This window comes from Phoca vitulina, unplaced genomic scaffold (assembly GCF_004348235.1).
Source record: "Phoca vitulina isolate PV1807 unplaced genomic scaffold, GSC_HSeal_1.0 scaffold71, whole genome shotgun sequence".
Lineage (NCBI taxonomy): Eukaryota > Metazoa > Chordata > Mammalia > Carnivora > Phocidae > Phoca > Phoca vitulina.
The window spans coordinates 7,735,949-7,756,017 of record NW_022589774.1 but is presented as its reverse complement, the minus strand read 5'-3'; the positions used below and the strand labels follow the sequence as shown (position 1 = coordinate 7,756,017).

Genomic DNA, 20,069 nt, shown 5'->3' with positions numbered 1-20,069 from the left:
CCCCCAGCCAGAGTAATACCCCTTCCTTGTGTCTTAACACCATTCATTACGGGGCCTTTTGGGTGGGTTCATTTCTTTGTCACCTTTGTGAGTCCTTAAACTCTAAGCAGAGTTTAAGTCCTGAGCTTTGGAATCAGCCCACTTTGCATTAGTCAGTCTAATTCACAAGACAAACCTAGGAATTGATATTATCTTTCCCATTTTATAGAGGAGTACACCGAGGCTCAAAGAGACTAACTACTTTGCCCAAGGTTCCCCAGCTGGTAAGTGGTGGTCCCAAGACATCACAGATTGTCTGGGAACTAATTTGGTAGAGGGTCAAGCTCAGGTCTGGGAATAAGCTTGATCGAATGAGACGAGGGTAATGAGGATGGTGGAAATGCATGTACTTGTTGAAGAGACCCTGAGGAGGTTTTCACTCGGGGCTGATGTGCTGGGGTCCTGGATTGGGGGCACCGCTCCCCGCATCGCCCCTCCTACGTCCACAGGGGTGTGAGTTCAACACTGTCACCCGCCTCCATCCTCCTCTTGTGGAAGGCGGATGCCAGCGAGTCCACTGGAGCGGCACCGCGTAGCCTGTAAGTCAGCCCCCGACAAGCCTCCCAGGTCAGATTTTAGAGGAAGATGCCAAGACCCAAGGAGGCCTAGGAATTTGCCCACAGTTAAGAAGGCTGGTGAGCGACCCAGTCCCCAGCCCCACTCCAGGCTTGGAAACCACACACCTGGCTGTGTCTGCCTAACAGGGAGAGTCCCATGCACGGCCCCACCAGACTGCTACTCTCAGATAGGCGCCCCCCCCAAGAATGCTTCTCTCTCCGCTCAGAGCCCCATCCCCAATGCTCGAAGGGAAACAGGGCTTGAGTCGGGCGTGGTCACCTAAGGCAAGAGGACAGTGACTCACCGTGCCCCTCCCACACTCCGAGGGGCAGGCAGGGAGGGGGGAGGATCTGGTTTGGCCAGGGGAGGTCTGACGTGGCCAAGCAGAGTGGCTCAGTGTTGGGTGGGAGGGGTCTCCCCAGAAGCTCGGAAGCTGCTTTGGACAGAGGGGAAAGACCCTACATCCCAGCTGCAGCAGGACCGTTGCCCAGGAAAGACCCAGCTCTTCATTGTTCTTTTTGGCATCCGGTCTCTGGAGTGAGTGTCTGAGGCTGCTCTGAAAAGGGGGCCCAGTGTCTGTTTATCTTGCCGCCTGCAGCCCCTAGAACACGCCCCAGGCTAGCGGGCACGTCAGCCTGGAGCCCCGCCAAGCCCTCGCTCCTGGCTGCGGATGCCGCTTCTCCAGCTCTGGAGCGCAGTGGGTGCTCTCTTCTTCCTGGGCACACCTTCCCCGAAGACCCCTGGGAGTCGCTGGCCCAAGTCTCTCTGGCCTTGATGCCGGCTTGCAGGGGCCAGTCTGCCCGGCTCTTCCTGAGTGCAAGGTGTCTTTGCGGCCTCTCTGCTGCGGACGGGTGCCTTAGAGCGAGGATGACCTGGGGCCTCCAGAGCGAAGCCCTTTCTAGCACCCCGGCTGTGCCATTCCTCGCCCTGTGGTCCTGTGGGGTTCCTGCCTCCCGGGTCCCTCCTGCCGCCACCAGCCTGGGAGATTTTGCTGAGACACACATGAACCTCAGAAGCAGCTTCTCTCAGAGCAGAATTCCCTCCATGGTCTGTGGTCTCCTGCTAAGTTTTTTCCAGGGTTAAATTAAGGTACATGGTGAGTGAGGTATGGAGGGAAAGACCCAAGTTTGCAAAGTCCGGGATTAGACTCTAGCAACCTGGAATCAGCTCTGGCCTGGTCACTCCCTGGAGTTCAGTTTCTTCATCTGGAAATGGTGGACCGGACTCACAGGTCCCAAACTAACGTTCCCCAGAACCCCAGGGTTCCATGAGGTATTAATAGGTCTCCTATGAAAAAGAGAATTCGGGTCCCATAAGTTTGGGTGATAATATATGCTATCTCATCCTCCCAGCAGATCATTAGGCCCAAAAGCATTTCAAAGGCTCAGGGAAGTCCTGCAGTGAAAACAAAACTAAACTAAACTAAACCAGTTTACCTTTGTTTAACCCTGCCTTTCTCACAAGTAATTCACCATAGAAGCCCTTTTCCTCAAAATAGCAGTCAACATCCTGGGACACCCCCTTGGGACAACCTGACCAGATAACCTCTGGGGTTTCTTGTTGCCAGGATAGGCGAGGCCTCTCCACCCCGGGGCCGGGAGCAGGCAGCGAGCGGCTCTATAGCAAATTCCAAGATCCCACAGAAAGGTCCACGCTGCACGTAGAAAAGGCTCCCTCAGGGGCAAGTGGCAGTCCCTCCCAGCTCTATTTTATTTTTTTTTTAGAAAGTCTACTGCTAGGAATTAGAGACCAAGAGGGGGAGACTTTAAAAAAAAAAAATCTCATTTTTTTACTCTGATTCTTTGTCAATTTGATGACGTCGGTTCACCTTAAGACTAACAGCCTTGGTTTGCCCATCTGTGAAAAGGGACTAGGGAAGCTTCACTGGCGCCCACTCAATGTTAGCCCTCAGAAGTCCCCAACCTGGGGCCCCCGCACACCAAATGGGGAGAAAGGCATAAGCTGTTTCCAATATTTAAAGAAGTCTAATGGAAATTATGCATTTACCATGAGAAGTGTCTTTGCTTTTGACTGGTATTGTATCAACTCAGTATGGCAATACTGGTTGTCGTGGGGACAAGGATTATTATGCAATAGATATGGTTGGTTTGTTAGACAATTTTTTTTTTTTTTTTTTACAAACTCAGTGTCTGTGAAAGTAATAAAAAGATCAGCTGGTAATGAAAAGTAAAGAGCTCCTGACTCAAGAGCTTGGGCCCCAGAGCAGTTTAAAAGTGCTTTGGTGGAGAGCAAAGGGGTGGAGGGGACGCGGGGGAAGTAAGGGTGTCCCCGAGGGGTCCCTGGGGGAGACCCGGGGTTGCGTATGGGAGCGTGTGACGTGGTTGTGACACACGGCTTGGCCTTTCAGAGCACACTGGGGAAGGATCTCCGCGGGCCGAGACAGGGCGGGGGGCACCACCTTTACCGAGCTGAGCGGAGCAGAGCCCATTCAAGCGGGCTCAGGGGTCCGGCCAACGTGGATTCTGTGCAACTTCTTAGCCTTTGGGCAGTGCCAATGTCTGAGGGCTTTCAAACACCTGGGCGTTCTGATTTTATATGTGCAGAGCCCTGCCCCCTTGAGCCCCGCCTCACCTCTTCACAAGCTGCCACATCTAGAGGTAGTCTGTGCGGTTCAGGGCTCTTTACTCTTCCCTCCAAGATGCGGTTCACTCAGAATCACCTCACTAGTTTCCTGTTCTCCTTTCTCCCCCTTGGGCCCCATTGACCAACATTTCTCCACCAACATCCAGCTCCATTTTGGTACCAGCCTTGGGAGCTGGGCCCACAAGACTTCTCTCTCCCCCAGGAAAGCAGCGATGAAAATCAGGGTTGGTAGAGCCTTACACATCACCCAAAGGTGGTTAGCTTTTTCTAACTCTTCAGAGCATCTAAGACAACAAAGTCCTTCCCTTGTTAATATTGATATTGTTAATAATATCTCTTGCTAAGAATTGGGCCATATCTGTGAAAATTTAGAGGAAACAAGAGGACAACTGACAGGGGGATTCCATCTGCCCCAGGACCTAAATCAGACTGCTGGCTTTAACTAAATGACTAAAGCTGAAAAGGATTTTTCTCTAGGGTATTTGAGAACAAAGCATTTTGTTGTGTGGTTTTTAAAAAATTATGTCAAATGACTTGATAAATAAATGCATAATTTGGGGTGGAGGAGTTAGCCATTAATTAAACTGTAGGGGAAAACGTGAAAGACATTGGCATGGACTAAAAAGATTATTGGGGGTATTGTCTATTGCATCCTTCCAGATTATCTAAGCTATTTTATAATCCTCTAAGTTGTGGAAAAATGGGTAGTAATGCAAATTATTTTTGTCCATAGAAATCCCAGTTGTATTTAGTGGAAGTTAGCCCCATGGATACTGACCAGCAAAATATTGCTGAATTTGCATTTATTTGTAAATTTCAGCATTCCAGATGTCTATATATTTGTGTTTTGGATTCTCTTTTGAATAGGTTGTAACATGTTACTGGTTCTCTCCTTCATTAATGACTTAAATAAAATCTCTGAGATGTGTTCATTTTATAGCTATATGAGAGGTATGATTATGCCCTCCTTTAAAAATTATCTTTTGACACATCCATAGAGAAAGGGCCATGTGAGGACACAGCGGGAAAGTAGTCATCAGCAAGCAAGGAGAGAGGCCTCTGGAGTAACCAAATCTGCTGATGCCTTGATCTTCCAGCCTCCAGAACAAGAAAAAATAAATTTCTGTGGTTTAAGTTACACAGTGCATACTATTTTCTTATGGTAGCCTTACCAGACTAAGACTATATACCCAATTTGTTCATCCATTTATCTATTGATGGATATTTTCTTGTTTTCAGTTTTTGACAGTTATGAATAAAGCTGCTATTAACATTCATACACAAAAAATTATCTTTTGATGAATTCATTCAACTTATTTATTCAACTAATATTTCCTAATGTAAACTAGGCATTATGGTTGGACACCCAAGATAGAAAAATAGATAGCATCCTAGCCCTAGAGAACAGTCTAGTATGGGGAATGTGAAGTGGTGGGTAGACTGACAAGTGACCAGATTTAGTAAAGATAAGGAGTGCTCTATTACTCAGCAATTTAAAAAAGGATGAGATCTTGCCATTTGCAACAACACAGATGGACCTAGAAGGTATTATACTAAGTGCAGTAAGTCAGAGGAAGAAAAATACCATGACTTTACTTCTGTGTGGAATCTAAGAAACAAGAGAACAAATGAAAAAAGCAGAAACAGACCCCTAAATACAGAGAACAAACTGATGGTTGCCAGGGAAGAGGGGGTGAGCGGATGGGCAAAATGGGTGAAGGAGAGTGGGAGGTATGGGCTTCCAGTTATGGCATAAAGAAGTCATAGGGATGAAAGGTACAAATAAGGCATATGGCCAATGATAATGTGTGTCATCCTTGCACAGGGGCCATGCTAATCTTCTCTGTATCGTTCCAATTTTAGTATATGTGCTGCTGAAGCGAGCACTGGCCAATGATAATGTAATAGTGTTTGTGGTGACAGAGGGCAGCTACACTTGGGGAGAGCACAGCATAATGTGTAGAGTTGTCCAGTCACCATGTTACACACTTGAAACTAATGTAACATTGTGTGTTGACTATGCTTCAATTTAAAAAGTAAAAAAAAAAGGCAAGGAACACTCTAATGGCGGGGGGGGGGGGTACTGGTGGGATAAGTATAGGGGTGTGGTAGTCTTCTTGAAGGAGTGAAGTAGAGCTCCCTGGCACTGCCTGAGCAGGTGAAGAACAAGAGGGGAGAATTCTCTGCAGAATCAGCCTCAGGCACAGAGGCGGAGAGACACACCTTCCTGGAGCTTCCATTTTGAAGACAGAGAGAGATGAGGGTGGACCAGCAGATGGGTCAGATTCCAAAGGGCCTCGTGTCCTACAATGTACAGAACTGATTGTAGGTAACGTTTAAAATTACAGAAAAGAGTACAATTTTATTTATTTCTTTTTAAAGATTTTATTTATTTATTTGACAGAGAGTGAGAGAGCACAAACAGGGGGAGCGACAGAGGCAAAGGGAGAGGGAGAAGCAGGCTCCCCGCCGAGCAGGGAGCCCGGCACGGGGTTCGATCCCAGGCCCCTGGGATCATGACCTGAGCCAAAGGCAGAGGCTTACCCACTGAGCCACCCAGGTGCCCTGAGAGTACAGTTTTTGACTTCTCAGATCTCCTGACATATGCAGGAGAATAAATAACCTGGTCCAATAAGTCATTGATGATTTTGAGTCACTGGTGAAATGACATGGTCAGATGGGTGTTTAAAAAAAAACAAAACCAAACAACGTTCCAGACTAGCGGGAAGAAGGATTAGAAGCAAGGGGACTAGCACTTCAGGGTAGGTTTTCCAAAAGAAGGCAGTGAGAGGGAGTTTGGGGTGGACAAGCTGTGGAAGTAAGGGAGAGAAGCAGGGTGAGGCAGGGAGAAGTTGAACTGCAGCGCAAGGCTGACAAAACCTTGGCCAACCCAGCATGGAACTCTGGAGCGAACATCGTACCTCTGAGCGCTGTGTGTGGGGACAAGATGGCTGCGCCTTTATGTGGATTTGTCTAGTCACGGAATGTGCGTTGCCCCAGGAAGGGCATGGTTTTGGGTGCAGCAGCTCTCCACCACCGAGGCAGACCCTGAAGGAGCTGTCCGACCCTGCTTACGGGGCCCCCACAGCCGTACCCCACGTCTATGAAACAAGTCCTTCCTTGGAAAGAGGTGTGGGTGGTGTGTTTCTGTGAGCACTATAGTTCACTCCTTGTTCCATTCAGTTTGTTTTCCCTACATGTTCTGGCAGCAGTGCTTCCCGAATGGCTCAGGTCATTTCTTCCCAAGAAACTCAGAAGGGGGAAGTTAGTAGGATGAGCCAGCCCGGAATGGTGCAGTTGGATTCTCGGTCACAGTTGACGCTCATCCGTTCTAGAAGCCTCTCCTCATCGGTTACCGTTTCTCCTGGCTTCACAAGCTAGTCTGATACGACCCAGACCTCGTCTCTAGGGGACCTGAGCCCCTTTGTAAGCTGAGGTTTCTATAGCTCTCCATTTACTGTCACTGTTGGGCAAGAGAGCACCAAAGGTGCCCAAGTCACCTGTGTTAAAAGGTAATTTTTTTTTCTGAAAAAAAAATTAGGACTCTCAGACACAAAGATGGATGAGATATGTGTATATATACAAAATTTAAGAAAGTCAAAAGAGCACAAGCATATTTGGCATTAAGGGATATTGGGATGAATTGCAAGTAGAGGTAAAATTATTTTCTGCAGTGGGAAATAAGTCAATTAAAATCACCACAAGACAAGACAGAATTTACATATAATTACCTACAATTTACCAAAATGTTGAAAAATAACTTGAAGATGAGGAACACGACCAGAATCTGATAATCTGGAAAGGTATGTTATAAATGATGCATAGTGTCCACTGAAACACATTTTTTCTACACCTGGGCGCCAAACATAATCTTCCCATGTCAGTGGATGGAACATTCTATAAACCGTCATATGGTGGTGCTGGTTGAGACTCTGTGGTCAGGAAAGGCAAGGCCAACCCATGACCTGAATATGTACCTATTCTTCTGAGAACAAAGAATAGATTTCTGAACTTTCCAGGATGGAAAGGGCCCAATATAGTCAAACTGCTACCAAGTGGCTGGTTTGTCTCTTGAGGAAGACAAATCAATACGGTGCTCTACTGGGGACTCTGTTGGTTGCTGCTGTAGGCAGGACAACTTTAATGGCAGCAGTAGCCAAATTATCTTTGGTAAGTGAGAGTCTATGCTGTTGGCCCATGAATAACCTTCATCTCTGCTCCCACATTTTGTTCATGTTTCCATTGTGCTGACACTGGAGTGGCCCGTGATAGAGGCTGGCTAAGGCCAGTGGGCTGAGTCATCTGTCTACTTGATTTAGTTCTTCATCAATGGTGGATGCTCTCTGGGGATTTGAACATAGGATACAAAGATTTTCCTCCTTCAGGTCCACTTCTTTAAGTTCATCCACATACCTCCATCCCAGACCCCTTATCCCTAATTTTCCTGTTTTTTCCTCATCAGCTAGCCAGGCCATTTGCCACTATATATTCTAACCTTGGGACACTTCTTTTTTCTACACTAAGTGGGTGACCCAGTGCACTACTCACAGCTCTGAATATTGGGAGGATTTTCTCTTATTACTGTCTTTTAAGCGCCCCGCCCCCCACCCCCTCCCTGTGTGAGGTTGTAGTGTAACTCTATCCAGTTTCAGCTTGCACTCACATACAGAGTTGACCCATCCATGAAACAACCCGGGGTTTTTCCTCCTCTTTCAGTTGGTCTTACAGGATGCCTCGTCCTGCCAGAGATGTGCCCAGGAAGAGGACCTCCTGGGCAATCATGGTAGATGAGAGGGGTTCTGGATTACCTGCTAATGCAGCCTGCTTGTACCCTCTCATCCTGTTGGTACTCAATCCTGGAGGTACCACTTCCACTTTATGATGGACTGTGGCTGAGCTAGTCTCATTGGGTCTTAGAGGACCCTGCATTTGATGGGCAGTTTTAGCCACAAAGTTACTTGGTGACTTTCTCTCTACCAGGGCCTACTAGCAGGTTAGGAGTTGTTTTCCAAAGGCATACAATTCTTCAGTGCAGACGGCATGGCCTTGCTGCAGAGCCCTGGGGGCTTGCATTGTGATTTTCTCTCACTGGAGCTTGCCACAAACTCCACATGGTGTCCTTCCTCACCACCGTACCTCTAATCCCATGAGGTCTGTCAGAGCATATGGATCTGGATTGTCTGCATGGTAGCCTGGGCTAGCTGCAGAGGTCTTTTCTGCTCTGGGACTCAAAGTTGGCTGCCTTCTATGTCAAAAGATGCATGAGTCAGAATAGTTTCTCTAGGTATTGAATATGCTGACTCAAGAACTTGAAGAGGCTTACCAGGCATGTTTCCTTCTTCATAGTGAGGTACAAGATGCAATAATTTGTCTTTTGTTTTGCAGATGTCCTCGTTACTGGACCTGATTCCTGGCCTTCTGAAAAGGTTACAGTTGTGGTAGGCTCCTGAATTATTGCAGGGGTTAGTGCCGACCCTCTGGAACACACATGTCTTATAAAGGTCTCCAGCAAGCTAGCCACCTCTTGCTCATCTGACCCTATCAATATAATATCATTGATGAAATAAAGGTGTTATTCTGTGGATGTCCAACTGGTACAAATATTGAACTCAATATGGCCTTGCAGCAAAACTGTTAATGTCTGTTATTTCCATGGAAATGTGAATTGTTTCTGATCTTTTGACTGAAAGAAAAAAGAATGCCTTCACCCAATCAATGGCTGTATACTATACACTTGAGGTGGTATTGATCCGGTCTAATGAAGATACCACACCTGGACTCTGCTTGCAACTGGGGTTATTATACTTGAGATTGTGATAGTTTAGTGACCCTTCCTACTCCATGTGGTTTCTTCAGGGACCAGACTGGTCAAACTAGTAAGAATTGAGAGGAGGAGATGAATAGAATGTGGTAATACATCTCTATTATCTTCTCCCCACAATATGACTTTACATTTATTTATGCCTGGGGTGGGGGGGGGGGAAGGTTAACTTGAGAGACTTGCACTTGGCCTTTTCCAGTATGACAGCTCTTATTTTGCAGACCAAGGAGGCAAAGTGGGGTTGGGCCAACTGCCAAACAGGTCATTCCAGTTATGTATTAGCAGACTGAGTAACTGACCACTGAGTGGGTCCATGGGAGCTGAGGATCTCTGTAAACTGGACATTGGTCAGGACTACATTTGTTATCTGGCCCCCATAGGACCCACTCTAACATGGGGGCCATGATAATTCAGGTCTTGGGCCATCAGTGACAACTCATGCCCTATGTTCAACCATCCTCAAATATCTGGGTATTCCCTTTACCCTAATGTGTAGTTTCCTAATCATTATTGTGTATACTTGCCATGATATTGCAGTGTTTTCCCTCCTGTGGACCCAGCCATCTCTTCTGTCAGCAGTTCTGGGTCTGAAAACTGGCTCGGTCAGCTTCAGAAATTGGGCAAGGGATTGTGACTTTTTATTGGGGCAACGGCCTCAGCTTTGAAATTGTCCATCATTGACTTCTGCTAGTATAAGCTCAGTAGTACCAGCTGGGTAACTGCCCATCTATTTTGTCTCTAGGGACTCTGTTGTCGGAATTATTCCCATAACTCTCTGTGGTTCTGACCCTCTCAGCTGCCACTGTGACCTTGCAGTCAGGAGAGTAATTGTGACTTCCTGGCTTTGGGTGGTTTTATGTTGCCACCTGGCTCTGTTGTTTCAGAGTCCTATCATCCCCGTTGCTATCAGCCAACATTGTTCTGTAGTGATGTCTTTATAGAAGAGTCATCTTTGAATTTTTAGTGATGGTAGTGCACCTCTGAACAGTGTATGCTTCAGGACCTTTGTCCATGGTGTGTCCTCTTGGCCTTCCAGCCACAGTATATCCATCATGCCCGCTTCCCTGAGACTTTTAGCTCCATCCTTCACTGTCTGCCAAGGCAATTCTGGAATTTTAACTCTGCTCAACGTTGGCCATCACTTTTTCCATGTTTCTAGGAGCCATGCTAGTAGCAAGTTTGCACCAACTCCTGGAATCTTTGCTAGAGAATTAAATTCTGTATCTTGCGGAGCACTTCCAAGTCAAAAATTCATCTCTATTCAATCTTATATTCTGGCTCCTTTCTTCATTCTTAGGATCTCCTCCAACTCCTATCAGTACCTGTATACTATCTTACGGTCCTTTTAGTGTATAGTCCCTATCTTCCCTTAGCTGGCCCAGCATGTCCCCAGCTGAGTTATGAGGATCCTGAGTGGTGCCATGTGTTGTCTTGCACAAGAGAAGCATCTTTAATATTTCCCATTTTGGAGTAGGGATGGGGAGTGCTAGTGAGGATTATGGGGAAATAGGTCTATAGACTCAGACTTTGCCCAGGGGCTTGTGGAGTTAAAATCTTTTGCGGGGAGGGGATCCAACTAGATGTTGCATCTGATGTGTACGATTTTCTCAATGAGGACCCTGACCTTGCATAACAGACCTGCCTTGGTTGTCTTTGAAATTCTGCTACTCTATTTAAAGTCCTGATTGGTCTTCATTTTCTCTTCTTTCCCGTTGTCTCCTACTGTAGGAAATGAGAATACTGTATGCAACTAAAGAGGCCCTCTGTTTCCATATCTGGCTTTCAGTTGCCTGATACTTGCCCTCAGCTGTTCATTATCCTTCTGTAGGCATCAGTGACACTTAGAAAAGCCATCCAATCTCATCATCCTATAGCTACTGTCCCCTCTCTACATGGATATGTAGTGATAACAGGAGTCCAGCTCTCCAAAACACAACTAAACATACTATTTCACATAATACTTACGATTCTGTGTGAGTAGGAAAAAATGAGCTGTTGTATCAATCCATTAGATGCCTAATACTACCTAAAGACAAAAAGGCCATTTAAGATTATTTTTTAATTTAGTGAGTTAGAAAATGTTTCATCCTTGAAATATGTTTGCCCTAAACTCCTATATACGTTAGTCTTAAGAAGAATCATGTTCAGGAATCCAAGAAACCCAGAGAGAAAAACACGCAATCACATGAGCCATTCGCCAATGACAAAGGAGTCAGCAAACTGTTGGAAAACAGAGCTTGTAATAATGAAAAAAGGACAGAGTTTGTAATCAATCACTTATTTTCTTTTAAAAACACATAACCACATTAACTTTTTGTTTTATACAACCATCTAGAAACTATAAAACAGTACCACATTGTGCATTTAACCTACTTATCAAGAAGGGAACTCCACACATTGTAAGAATTCTACCCATATAAGAAGGAAAAAGGAGACAGCTAATAGCATAGTCACAGATACAACATGAGTCCAAGCAAGCATCAATTCTTTGACGTCACCTTTTCCATTTACCAGAGTGGAGAGAGTAAGAAAGAAAGCAAGGGAGAAAAAAGAGGGAAAGAAGCACCCACAGAGGACTAATCACATTCCATAGTTACTTTTGACAACTATAGCTCAGGGTTTCATAGAATAGTATCATTTGACCAACACAATGTGGTAGGGGGTGAAGGAAACATGAGTAGAGGGAGAGGGTTTGAAAAGACAGATACATTTTACACCCTATTCCCCTCCTAAATAGTCTTCATTGATACAAGCTTCTGTGCTAATCCAGAATATAGCAAGAAATTAATCTTAATGTGATAAAGCTTCAATTATGCTCTTTTTGCAAATGTGAGTGGCTCACAATTTTACTTTACACTTCAAAAGAATAACAATGTCATGATCAATTACAGGATTCTTTCAGGATTCCCCACAATCTTTCTCCCTATTCCCACCATGCTGGTGTTACAGGACAATCAGGGAAGTCTGGGTAGGAACATCAGGAAGTTTGGGTAGTGAGATGGAATCCTTGCTCTTTCTTATAAGTCCACACCTTTCTGGTAGTAAGTCTTCTCTCTGATTTGTAGTGGCATAGAAGAACTAAGGTAATATGGTGGAAGTAGAGTCAAGTAACTGGTTTTGAAGGTATACAAGATGAGACTGTAATTAGCAGACACACTGAATCCAAGGCAAACAATTGGTTATTTGATTGTCCTCCTCAGGTTGACGGCACCATAAAAAAACTGAAGGTGGCTTTGATATACTAATAAAATAAACCAAAGGTCTGCTACAAGGAAACGTATTTTAGATGAAAATTAGTGTAATGATTCTTTTCACTTCAGTTTTGTCCCTCTCACTTCCTCTTCCACTGTGAGTAAGCAAATACATTCTGGAAGGTTGTTTTTAAGGGGTAACTCAGTATCAGAGTTTTGTCAATTTCATACAAGAAAGGCCATTATTAAGTGTACCAGTCAGGAGGCTCATCTCCATTCCCAAACTTCTCATATTGCTTAAATTAAGCTCTTTCCAATCTAATAGATGATTTTATTTTTTCATGTGTGGTGAGTAGAATGTGGTTTAATGCTGGTTAAATCACTGGTCTGTAGCACTGACCATTACAAATTTCTTACGCTCTAATATAATCAATTCTATCCCACATGTGCTCTGACACTGTACAGATTGAAAATGTAATGCAGAAAGTTAGCTTTTAAGATTTACTATCAAGACTGATATTTGAAATGTAGAAATGTTTTTAAGTATTTGTAAAATCTCATTTTAACTCTCCTAATCATCATAAGCAAGACATAAAAATAAAATTTATGCATCATAAAATGAACAAGGCTGATAAATCTGATTTATTCTTCTTCACCTTTTTCTGAAGTCTACCGTAACTTGTATTGTCTTAACCTAGTGACTAGATCTTATATGTAATGATCCTGGCTTATTTACTAGATCTGAGAAAAGTGTGGCAATTTTGTAGTTGAAAAAGCCATAGATTCAACATGATTTTTCTTTTTAAATCTGAGAAAGAATCTTAATTTAAAAAATTTAAATATGTTATATAACAAGAAGTACTTATTTTCTGAGACAGGCAAATTTCATGCAAATTAAGGAGAACTGTATTCTGAAATTTGTTTACCAAACAGTGCAATCACTTCAAAGAATTTTAAGTTTTTGAATAAAATAATGCCATGGATAAGGTTATCTTCTAAATTAGTTTCCTTAGGTTAAGAAGTTTTCCTAGTCATTGCTTAGGAAATTGCATTTGGGCATTATTTCCTGAATAATGCAAAATAATGGGAGAAAAAAATGATGGGAAAATAAAGGCAGGTCTCTACCAACAACATAACCACTAAAGGAGAGACAGCGAGGCATGACCAATGCCACTGATTTCACACACTTTTTAACTGCCCTGCTTCTTGCTGCCACAATCCAACACCTTCCCGCTCTTCTCTGCTATCTCCACAATCATTTTATTTTTCTCTACCTAAATGTCTGTTCATCTGATGCCTGTACAACTCAGTAATAGGTTACTTGTTTTTTATTCTTAACTTGCCTTAGTTCACCTCTTAAAGGATGAACTGCTTTCTGTAGTTATCATGAATGTACTTTGGTCAAAACATGGTGGAAGGATACCATATATCAACAACTTACTTCTAGTAAAATCTATTAAAATCTTCAAACTCTCCATGTTGAAAATTTTGGGGAGTTGCAGATCCTGGGGGCCAGGCCCCATTTTCCTTCTTTAAGGGTCCCTATAGGTTACTGTTACTGACTGGCATTCTCTCACATCATTGCTTCTGACTCTGAAGTTAAGCAGCTTTCTTAAGGAGAAAAATGAGAGACACTGGAAAAGAAAGTTGTATATGGGTTTTCAACTTCTTTCCAATCTTAAAAATTACCAATATAACCTAATTAATGACTTAAATTTGATCATTCTATTGTCTCTCTATATGGTATGAATTCATCAAGGATTCCATTTTAATGGCATAGGCAGCTGTAAGTATAGGTGCATATTTGTGAGTAGAAAATGAGCCACTTTTCTTTGTCTTCTGATTTCTCTACACACCAATGACTTTATTCTTTCATTTAATACTTCCTTTTTATTCCTTTGGTGGGTATTTAAAGTGATGATATAAACTGATTCTCAAATAAAACTAGAATTTCTCAACCTAAAATCAGATAAAGTTTTACCTTTGGTTAGATTGCTGCTTCTTTAAAATGACTCTGATATTAATTTCCTAGGAGTTCTGAGAGTTTCAGCATACAGATATCTCCAATAAAATATTAGGTAGGACATAGCATTGGCAACTGCTAGAGCATTTAAAACTTAGATGAGAAAAATGCACATTGCCTTTTTTTCAAGGAAGAAAATTTAAATGTTTACTCTGTCTCCCAAACTGCTTTTGATGAGGAAAAATCCTCTTTTCTCTTTACAGCTTTACCAGGCACATAAAGCTGTGTATTTAAATACTTATTTGAGCATCTGTCATGGTAAGCTGAAAGTTACATAAGTCTTATCATTCTTGAATAGACTATGCCAACAGGACAAACACATCAGAAAAGGAACAAATTCTAACACTGTATTATCTATGAAAAAATAATACTGATTAGGGCCTAGAATCATAACAGTTGAAGAAAAATCAAATTGGCCATAGGATACACTGAAAGAAAAACAGTGGGGAGTTCAAATACTAGAAGTCAACTATAAGATTTTATGTGTGTCATTATATAGTGTTACTAACAGAAAATGAAGTTGACAATTCAAATTGCTCTGGATACACATTAGTACCACCAGTTTTATTTGTATAAGAAATGACTGGTCCACTGGACTTATCCAACTCAGTAATAATTACTGTTATTTCTTGACAGACCAGTGATATTTCCCCCATAGTTTTAAAGTACAAAAACAAAATAGTTAGAAAAAAAATCCCAAGTATAAATAATGCAACCTTTAATCTATTAAGGGTCACTAAATTGTTACCACTGATTATTATAAATTATTTAATTCATTTAAACTAAAAAAAAGTAATTAAACTTTTCCTCTTCAGTTTTGGGCCAAGGAACATGCTTGGCAAAACATAAAAAAACAACAAAAGCCAAAAATTTGTATGATTTTTCAGAAAAAAATCTCAATTTGGAAAGGGAAAAAAACTTTGGAAGCTTGTCAGAATAAAAATGGAATAAACTCCTTTAAAAATGAACTCTTTGTCAGTTAATTGATAGAATTTTGGTAGTAACAGTAACTTTACAGGGACGAGTGAAGACTTGCAATACAAGGCGGAAGAGCTGCTGACCAGAGGGGTGTTATAAGGGGCAGCAGCCATATATTTTCAAGACTAAGTTAAGTGATAATAATAGCTGCCCTTCCACTCATTTGTCTCTTTGCCTAAGATTAAGCTGAAAATGACAGAAGTGATTTACTTTCATGAATCCACTGATGTTGATGTTAGAATCTTCATCTGGATCTGGGGGGGATGGGAGGATTAAAACATACTTCACTTTTTCCTGGTATTATATTAATTTTGCTAGATAATGAAATGCTCAATTTAATGCCAACTACATTCAAGGAAGCAAAATCCTTTAAGGTTTTGGGGCTTATATGGATGACTTAGGAACGTAGGAAAGAAATTAGACCAAGTAAAAATGGGCATTGTGCATAGACCATGAAAGTCTGAGATGTCTATAAGAAATATACCTTTTGTTTATGACCAAGTTTAGACCGAAAAAAATCTTAAAAGGTTTCTGTCATAGGAGGGCATGAAATCCAATGTTCATCCTTTAAAACTGCTGGGAGAAATGGCTGCCAAGGTCTGTTTTATTCATGTAATGTGACAGAAGAAGGATAGTTTGTTCTTTGCTCTCACAAATATGGTTTCCCCAAGACAGACTTTTAATTTGATCAAATTCTGGCTAAAGCAAGTGACTTCAAAAGGAAAACTATCCAATAGGGTATAGGGAGTTTCTGAAATAGCTTTATCTTCTCCTTCAGAGTCAGTAAAGGTTATACTTCAATTACCCTAAATAATGAAGCTCAATAAGGCATAACTTCAGTTGTTATGGTTGGGAGTATGGGCAAATATATTCCACATTTGTTCCTTGAAAAAGAAAAAAAAAGTATCTGGCCCTTAAGAAATTTCAGCCGGTTATGTGGAAGTATACAGATGCTTTGTTATGAAAGACATGCTCAGGATTGTAAAGCAGCAGCAACTTAAGAAATCAGTAATAAAACTTTGGCTTAAAAATTAAAAAAAAAAAAAGAAAAGAAAAGAAAGAAAAGAAAAAGTCAAACTGGTGCAAGTTGTCTCATGAAAGAGGTACTGTGGACTAACCCTCAAATGCTGTCCAACATTAGCTTCCCATCTTCTTTCCCTGTTACCACCTTCACTGCACAGGAGTTATAGCATTCTTTTATGGTTAAGTTTCATAAATAATGAGAAAACTATATGCAACAAATACATCATATTTCCCACCCACCCAGCAACCCTCCCCAAAATAAGAAAAGTTACATCAAATTAAAAAGTAGCTTCGTGAATGAAGGTACTGCTCTAAGTTGCACTTTCCCTGCAAGTGCAGCCAGTGCTTTTGCGCTGGGTATGAAGGAAAGGAAAAAATCTCCACATAAACTGACAAAAAATTTAAAAATCAATGTCCGGTTTCAACCAGTCAAAACCGGGCCCAGCGGAATCCGAGGTATCTCGGTACCGTCCCATCAGAGGGTCCTTGCAATGCCTGTTCTTCATCCTGATAGGTATCTGTGTCCTTGTGATTGTAAACAATCCATAAGATACTATGTTTTTGTTCCTTAAAATGTCCTCTGATTGGCAAAATGAAGTAAATATTTGTTTTAAAAATAGAAAATGAAAATTAAACCAGAAGAAAAGAAAAGAAACACAGTGAGCTTGTTTGGAGTCCATAGGATCCGATCTGGAAGAGCTCGGAAAATGTGTTATGTGTCTTCTCCTGTTTTCGGCTGGAAAGGTACTAGAGGTTGCGTTGGTCGAGGAAAGAATTGTAGAGTAGGAAAACCAAAGATGTTAATCTAGACTTCAGAGGATTCAAGTGTTAGCTTCGTCATCTGTGTCTTCTATCAATACCTTAGTGTCACGAGCCTTGGATCTAGTGGAATAAGGGGGAAAAAAAGCATTGAGTCCATTATTAAAATACAAACATGTTCACAGTATTAGGTACATTTCCCATCTTATCACCATTAAAAGTACATCGTAAATGGTCATTATATACTGCACCCGATGGACGATTCCTGGAGTTTCATACTCAATTTTGGGTATTACTAGAAAAACATTAAGAAACTAGACTGCAACCAGAGGAAGGTAATAAGAAAAATCAGCCATAAAACATAATGAAATCTTGCCATTTGCAACAACATGGATGGACTTAGTATAATGCTAAGTGAAATAAGTCAGAGAAAGACAAATACCATATGATTTCACTCACATGTGGAATTTAAGAAACAAAACAAGTGAACAAACCAAGGAAAAAAAAAAAAAAGAGACAAACAAAAAAACCAGACTCTTACATGCAGAGAACAAACTGCTGATTGCCAGAGGGGACGTGGGTGGGAGGATGGGGGGAAATAAGAGTACACTTATTGTGATGAATGCTGAGTAATACATAGAAATGTTGAATCATATTGTATACCTGAAACTAATAAAACACTGCATGTTAATTTACTTGAGTAAAAAAAGAAGATCTGAGTTTTGAGTACTGACTTTGTATGATGTACCTTTTTGAGTGTTAATCTTCATCTCTATAAAGCAGGAATAATAATACCCATTTCACATAATAGTACTCCTACTTCATGGAGACAGTGTCAATATCAAGTGAGAAAATGGATGTAAAAAGCATCAGTAAAGGAATTATGATGAGCATTGATAGAAATACTGCCATTTGAGGTACACATGGGAACTAGGTGAGTAAACCAGCAGAAGATAAGACCTAAGGAGAGGCATGACAGTGGTCTTCAACAAGTTGACAGGGTATGATGTAGAAGAGGAAGGAGACTAAGTTATGAGAGCCCAGCTAGGATCAACTGGTTAAAGTTACAGTGAAGCCTATTTCAGCCTAACATAAGCTATCCACCACGATAACCATCCAACAATAAAACTAGGTGCCCCATCTAGTTATAAACTTCATTATCACTGACAACTGTCAGTTAGCATAAGATGAACTAATCAGTAGAAGAGAGTCCTGTACTAGATGAAAAATGGGGATTTGATAATGTTAAAATAATCTGCAGTTCATAAGCCCTATGAGGTACAAGTGGTACTTCGTGAAGTAGGTATCATTATTCCCCCTTGACAGAGGCAGAAACCGACATTCAAAAAGGTAAAGGATGTGCTAAAGGCTGCAGGAGTCCCAAAGTCAGTACTCAAATTCAGAACTTCTTATTTTAGATTTCCTGCTCTCTCCATTGAACATAACCTGTTCCATTGTTCTAAACACCTTCCTCTGGTTGCAATCTAGTATCTCAGTGTTTTTCCACTTAATACCTGAAACTGAACATAATAATCTAGTTCCAAAGAGCTTCCCTGGTTCTGAAGCTGAAATAGTATATGTTTAGATTGCCCTCTGCTGGTGACTAACAAGGATAAGACATTCACATTTAGTAGCTCAATGAGACCTCCAGTCCTCCAGTCCTTTGTGGCACTTACCTTGCTGACCCCACCAGCCCTCGCACCCCCCTCCTCCTGCTTCTTCAAACTCTGCTTCCTTACTACAACAGTCTCATGCTTGTTTTGATGTTCTTGCCAATGACCTCCCTGGCCATTCCTTTCCTGCTCCTTTTGTTTATTCTTTTTCTCTTGCCTGTGTTTCCTCAGGCTTAGCTCCCTGCTTTTCTTTTCTCTACCTTGTCCTCTTCAGAGAACTTCCAAATTCTATTTGAAGCTTGGGCAATTTCTACTCTGCTCTCCTGTATCTATGGGTTACTATTACCACCTCCTATTTTTTACTTCCTTTACCATCTCCTTACACTATTTTTAGTCCTATTGTAAAGCATCCTAACCCAAGTCCTTGATGTCTGATATTTCAGAATACTGTGGTGGCCTTCCAGTTGGTCTTCTGGCCTTTAGTGTTCCATTTCCAAAAGTATCTTGCACAGTGCCATTAAAACTTATGAAAATATTACTTTCATGTCATTCTTCCATGAAAAACATTCCCCGAAAAAAAAAGAAAAACATTCTTTGAATCCTTCCTGCCTGTATGTATGATCAAGCTTGTATTTTCCAGTCTTTTACAATCATACTTCATCCATTCAGCTAAATTTTTTTTTACTATAGTTCTAGTCACATGGCTTTCCTTCTACCCCTTATGTCTTTACTGTGCCTCTGTCCTAGTCAAGCACTCTCTTATCCTTTAGACAACTGCCCATGCTCAACTTAAGTCTTCCCCATCATTCCAATCCACTGTGAAATCTGTCTCTAAGTTCCAAATGCAGCCACAATATATTCTACATTTATTGTTCCTTTTAGGATCATACAAAGTTAATGACTTATAAAAATACTGTTGTGGCTATTTCAGTAAAAAAATAAAAATAATAATAACTTATATTTATATAAGCTATTTATATATAAGAACTCTTTCTGTGAGGAAACTGGTCTAAATCCCATGTCATAACCACTCTATAAGCAGGGATCATATTAATTCCAATTTTCAGATGAAGGGCAATATAGAGAAATTAGGTAATTTGGTCAAGGTTACATAGAGGCCAAGTGGCAGAGCCAGGATTCCTAAAGTTTATAACTTGAAAATTATTTGTATACAAAACATACTGAAGTGTCAAGTAAATTATTCTCCAACAAATTTTCCCCAGTGTACTTTTTTTTTTTTTTAATGTTTTATTTATTTATTCATGAGAGTCAGAGAGAGAGATAGAGAGAGAGAGAGAGAGGGAGAGCAGAGGGAGAAGCCGGCTCCCCGCCTAGCAGGGAGCCCGATGCGGGACTCGATCCCAGGACCCTGGGATCATGACCTGAGCTGAAGGCAGACGCTTAACCATCTGAGCCACCCAGGCGCCCTCCCCAGTGTACTTTTAATGTCAAATTTGTAG

The 20,069-nt window shown here is 41.7% G+C and overlaps 1 protein-coding gene and 1 non-coding gene across 2 annotated transcripts in view; both read right to left on the bottom strand.

Moving 5' to 3' along the window:
- Positions 1-4,981: 4,981 nt before the first annotated feature.
- On the bottom strand, positions 4,982-5,088 carry LOC116624964. The gene has a single exon (XR_004297981.1). It is a non-coding gene; the product is annotated as a U6 spliceosomal RNA (small nuclear RNA).
- A 4,466-nt stretch (positions 5,089-9,554) lies between these two features.
- Positions 9,555-20,069, bottom strand: part of XPR1 (xenotropic and polytropic retrovirus receptor 1) — a 240,745-nt gene continuing 230,230 nt past the window's right edge. Inside the window, exon 15 of the mRNA XM_032393198.1 lies at positions 9,555-17,119. Within this exon, the coding sequence (XP_032249089.1) occupies positions 17,059-17,119 (61 nt within the window). The 3' untranslated portion in view covers positions 9,555-17,058. The remainder of the gene's footprint in view (positions 17,120-20,069) is intronic.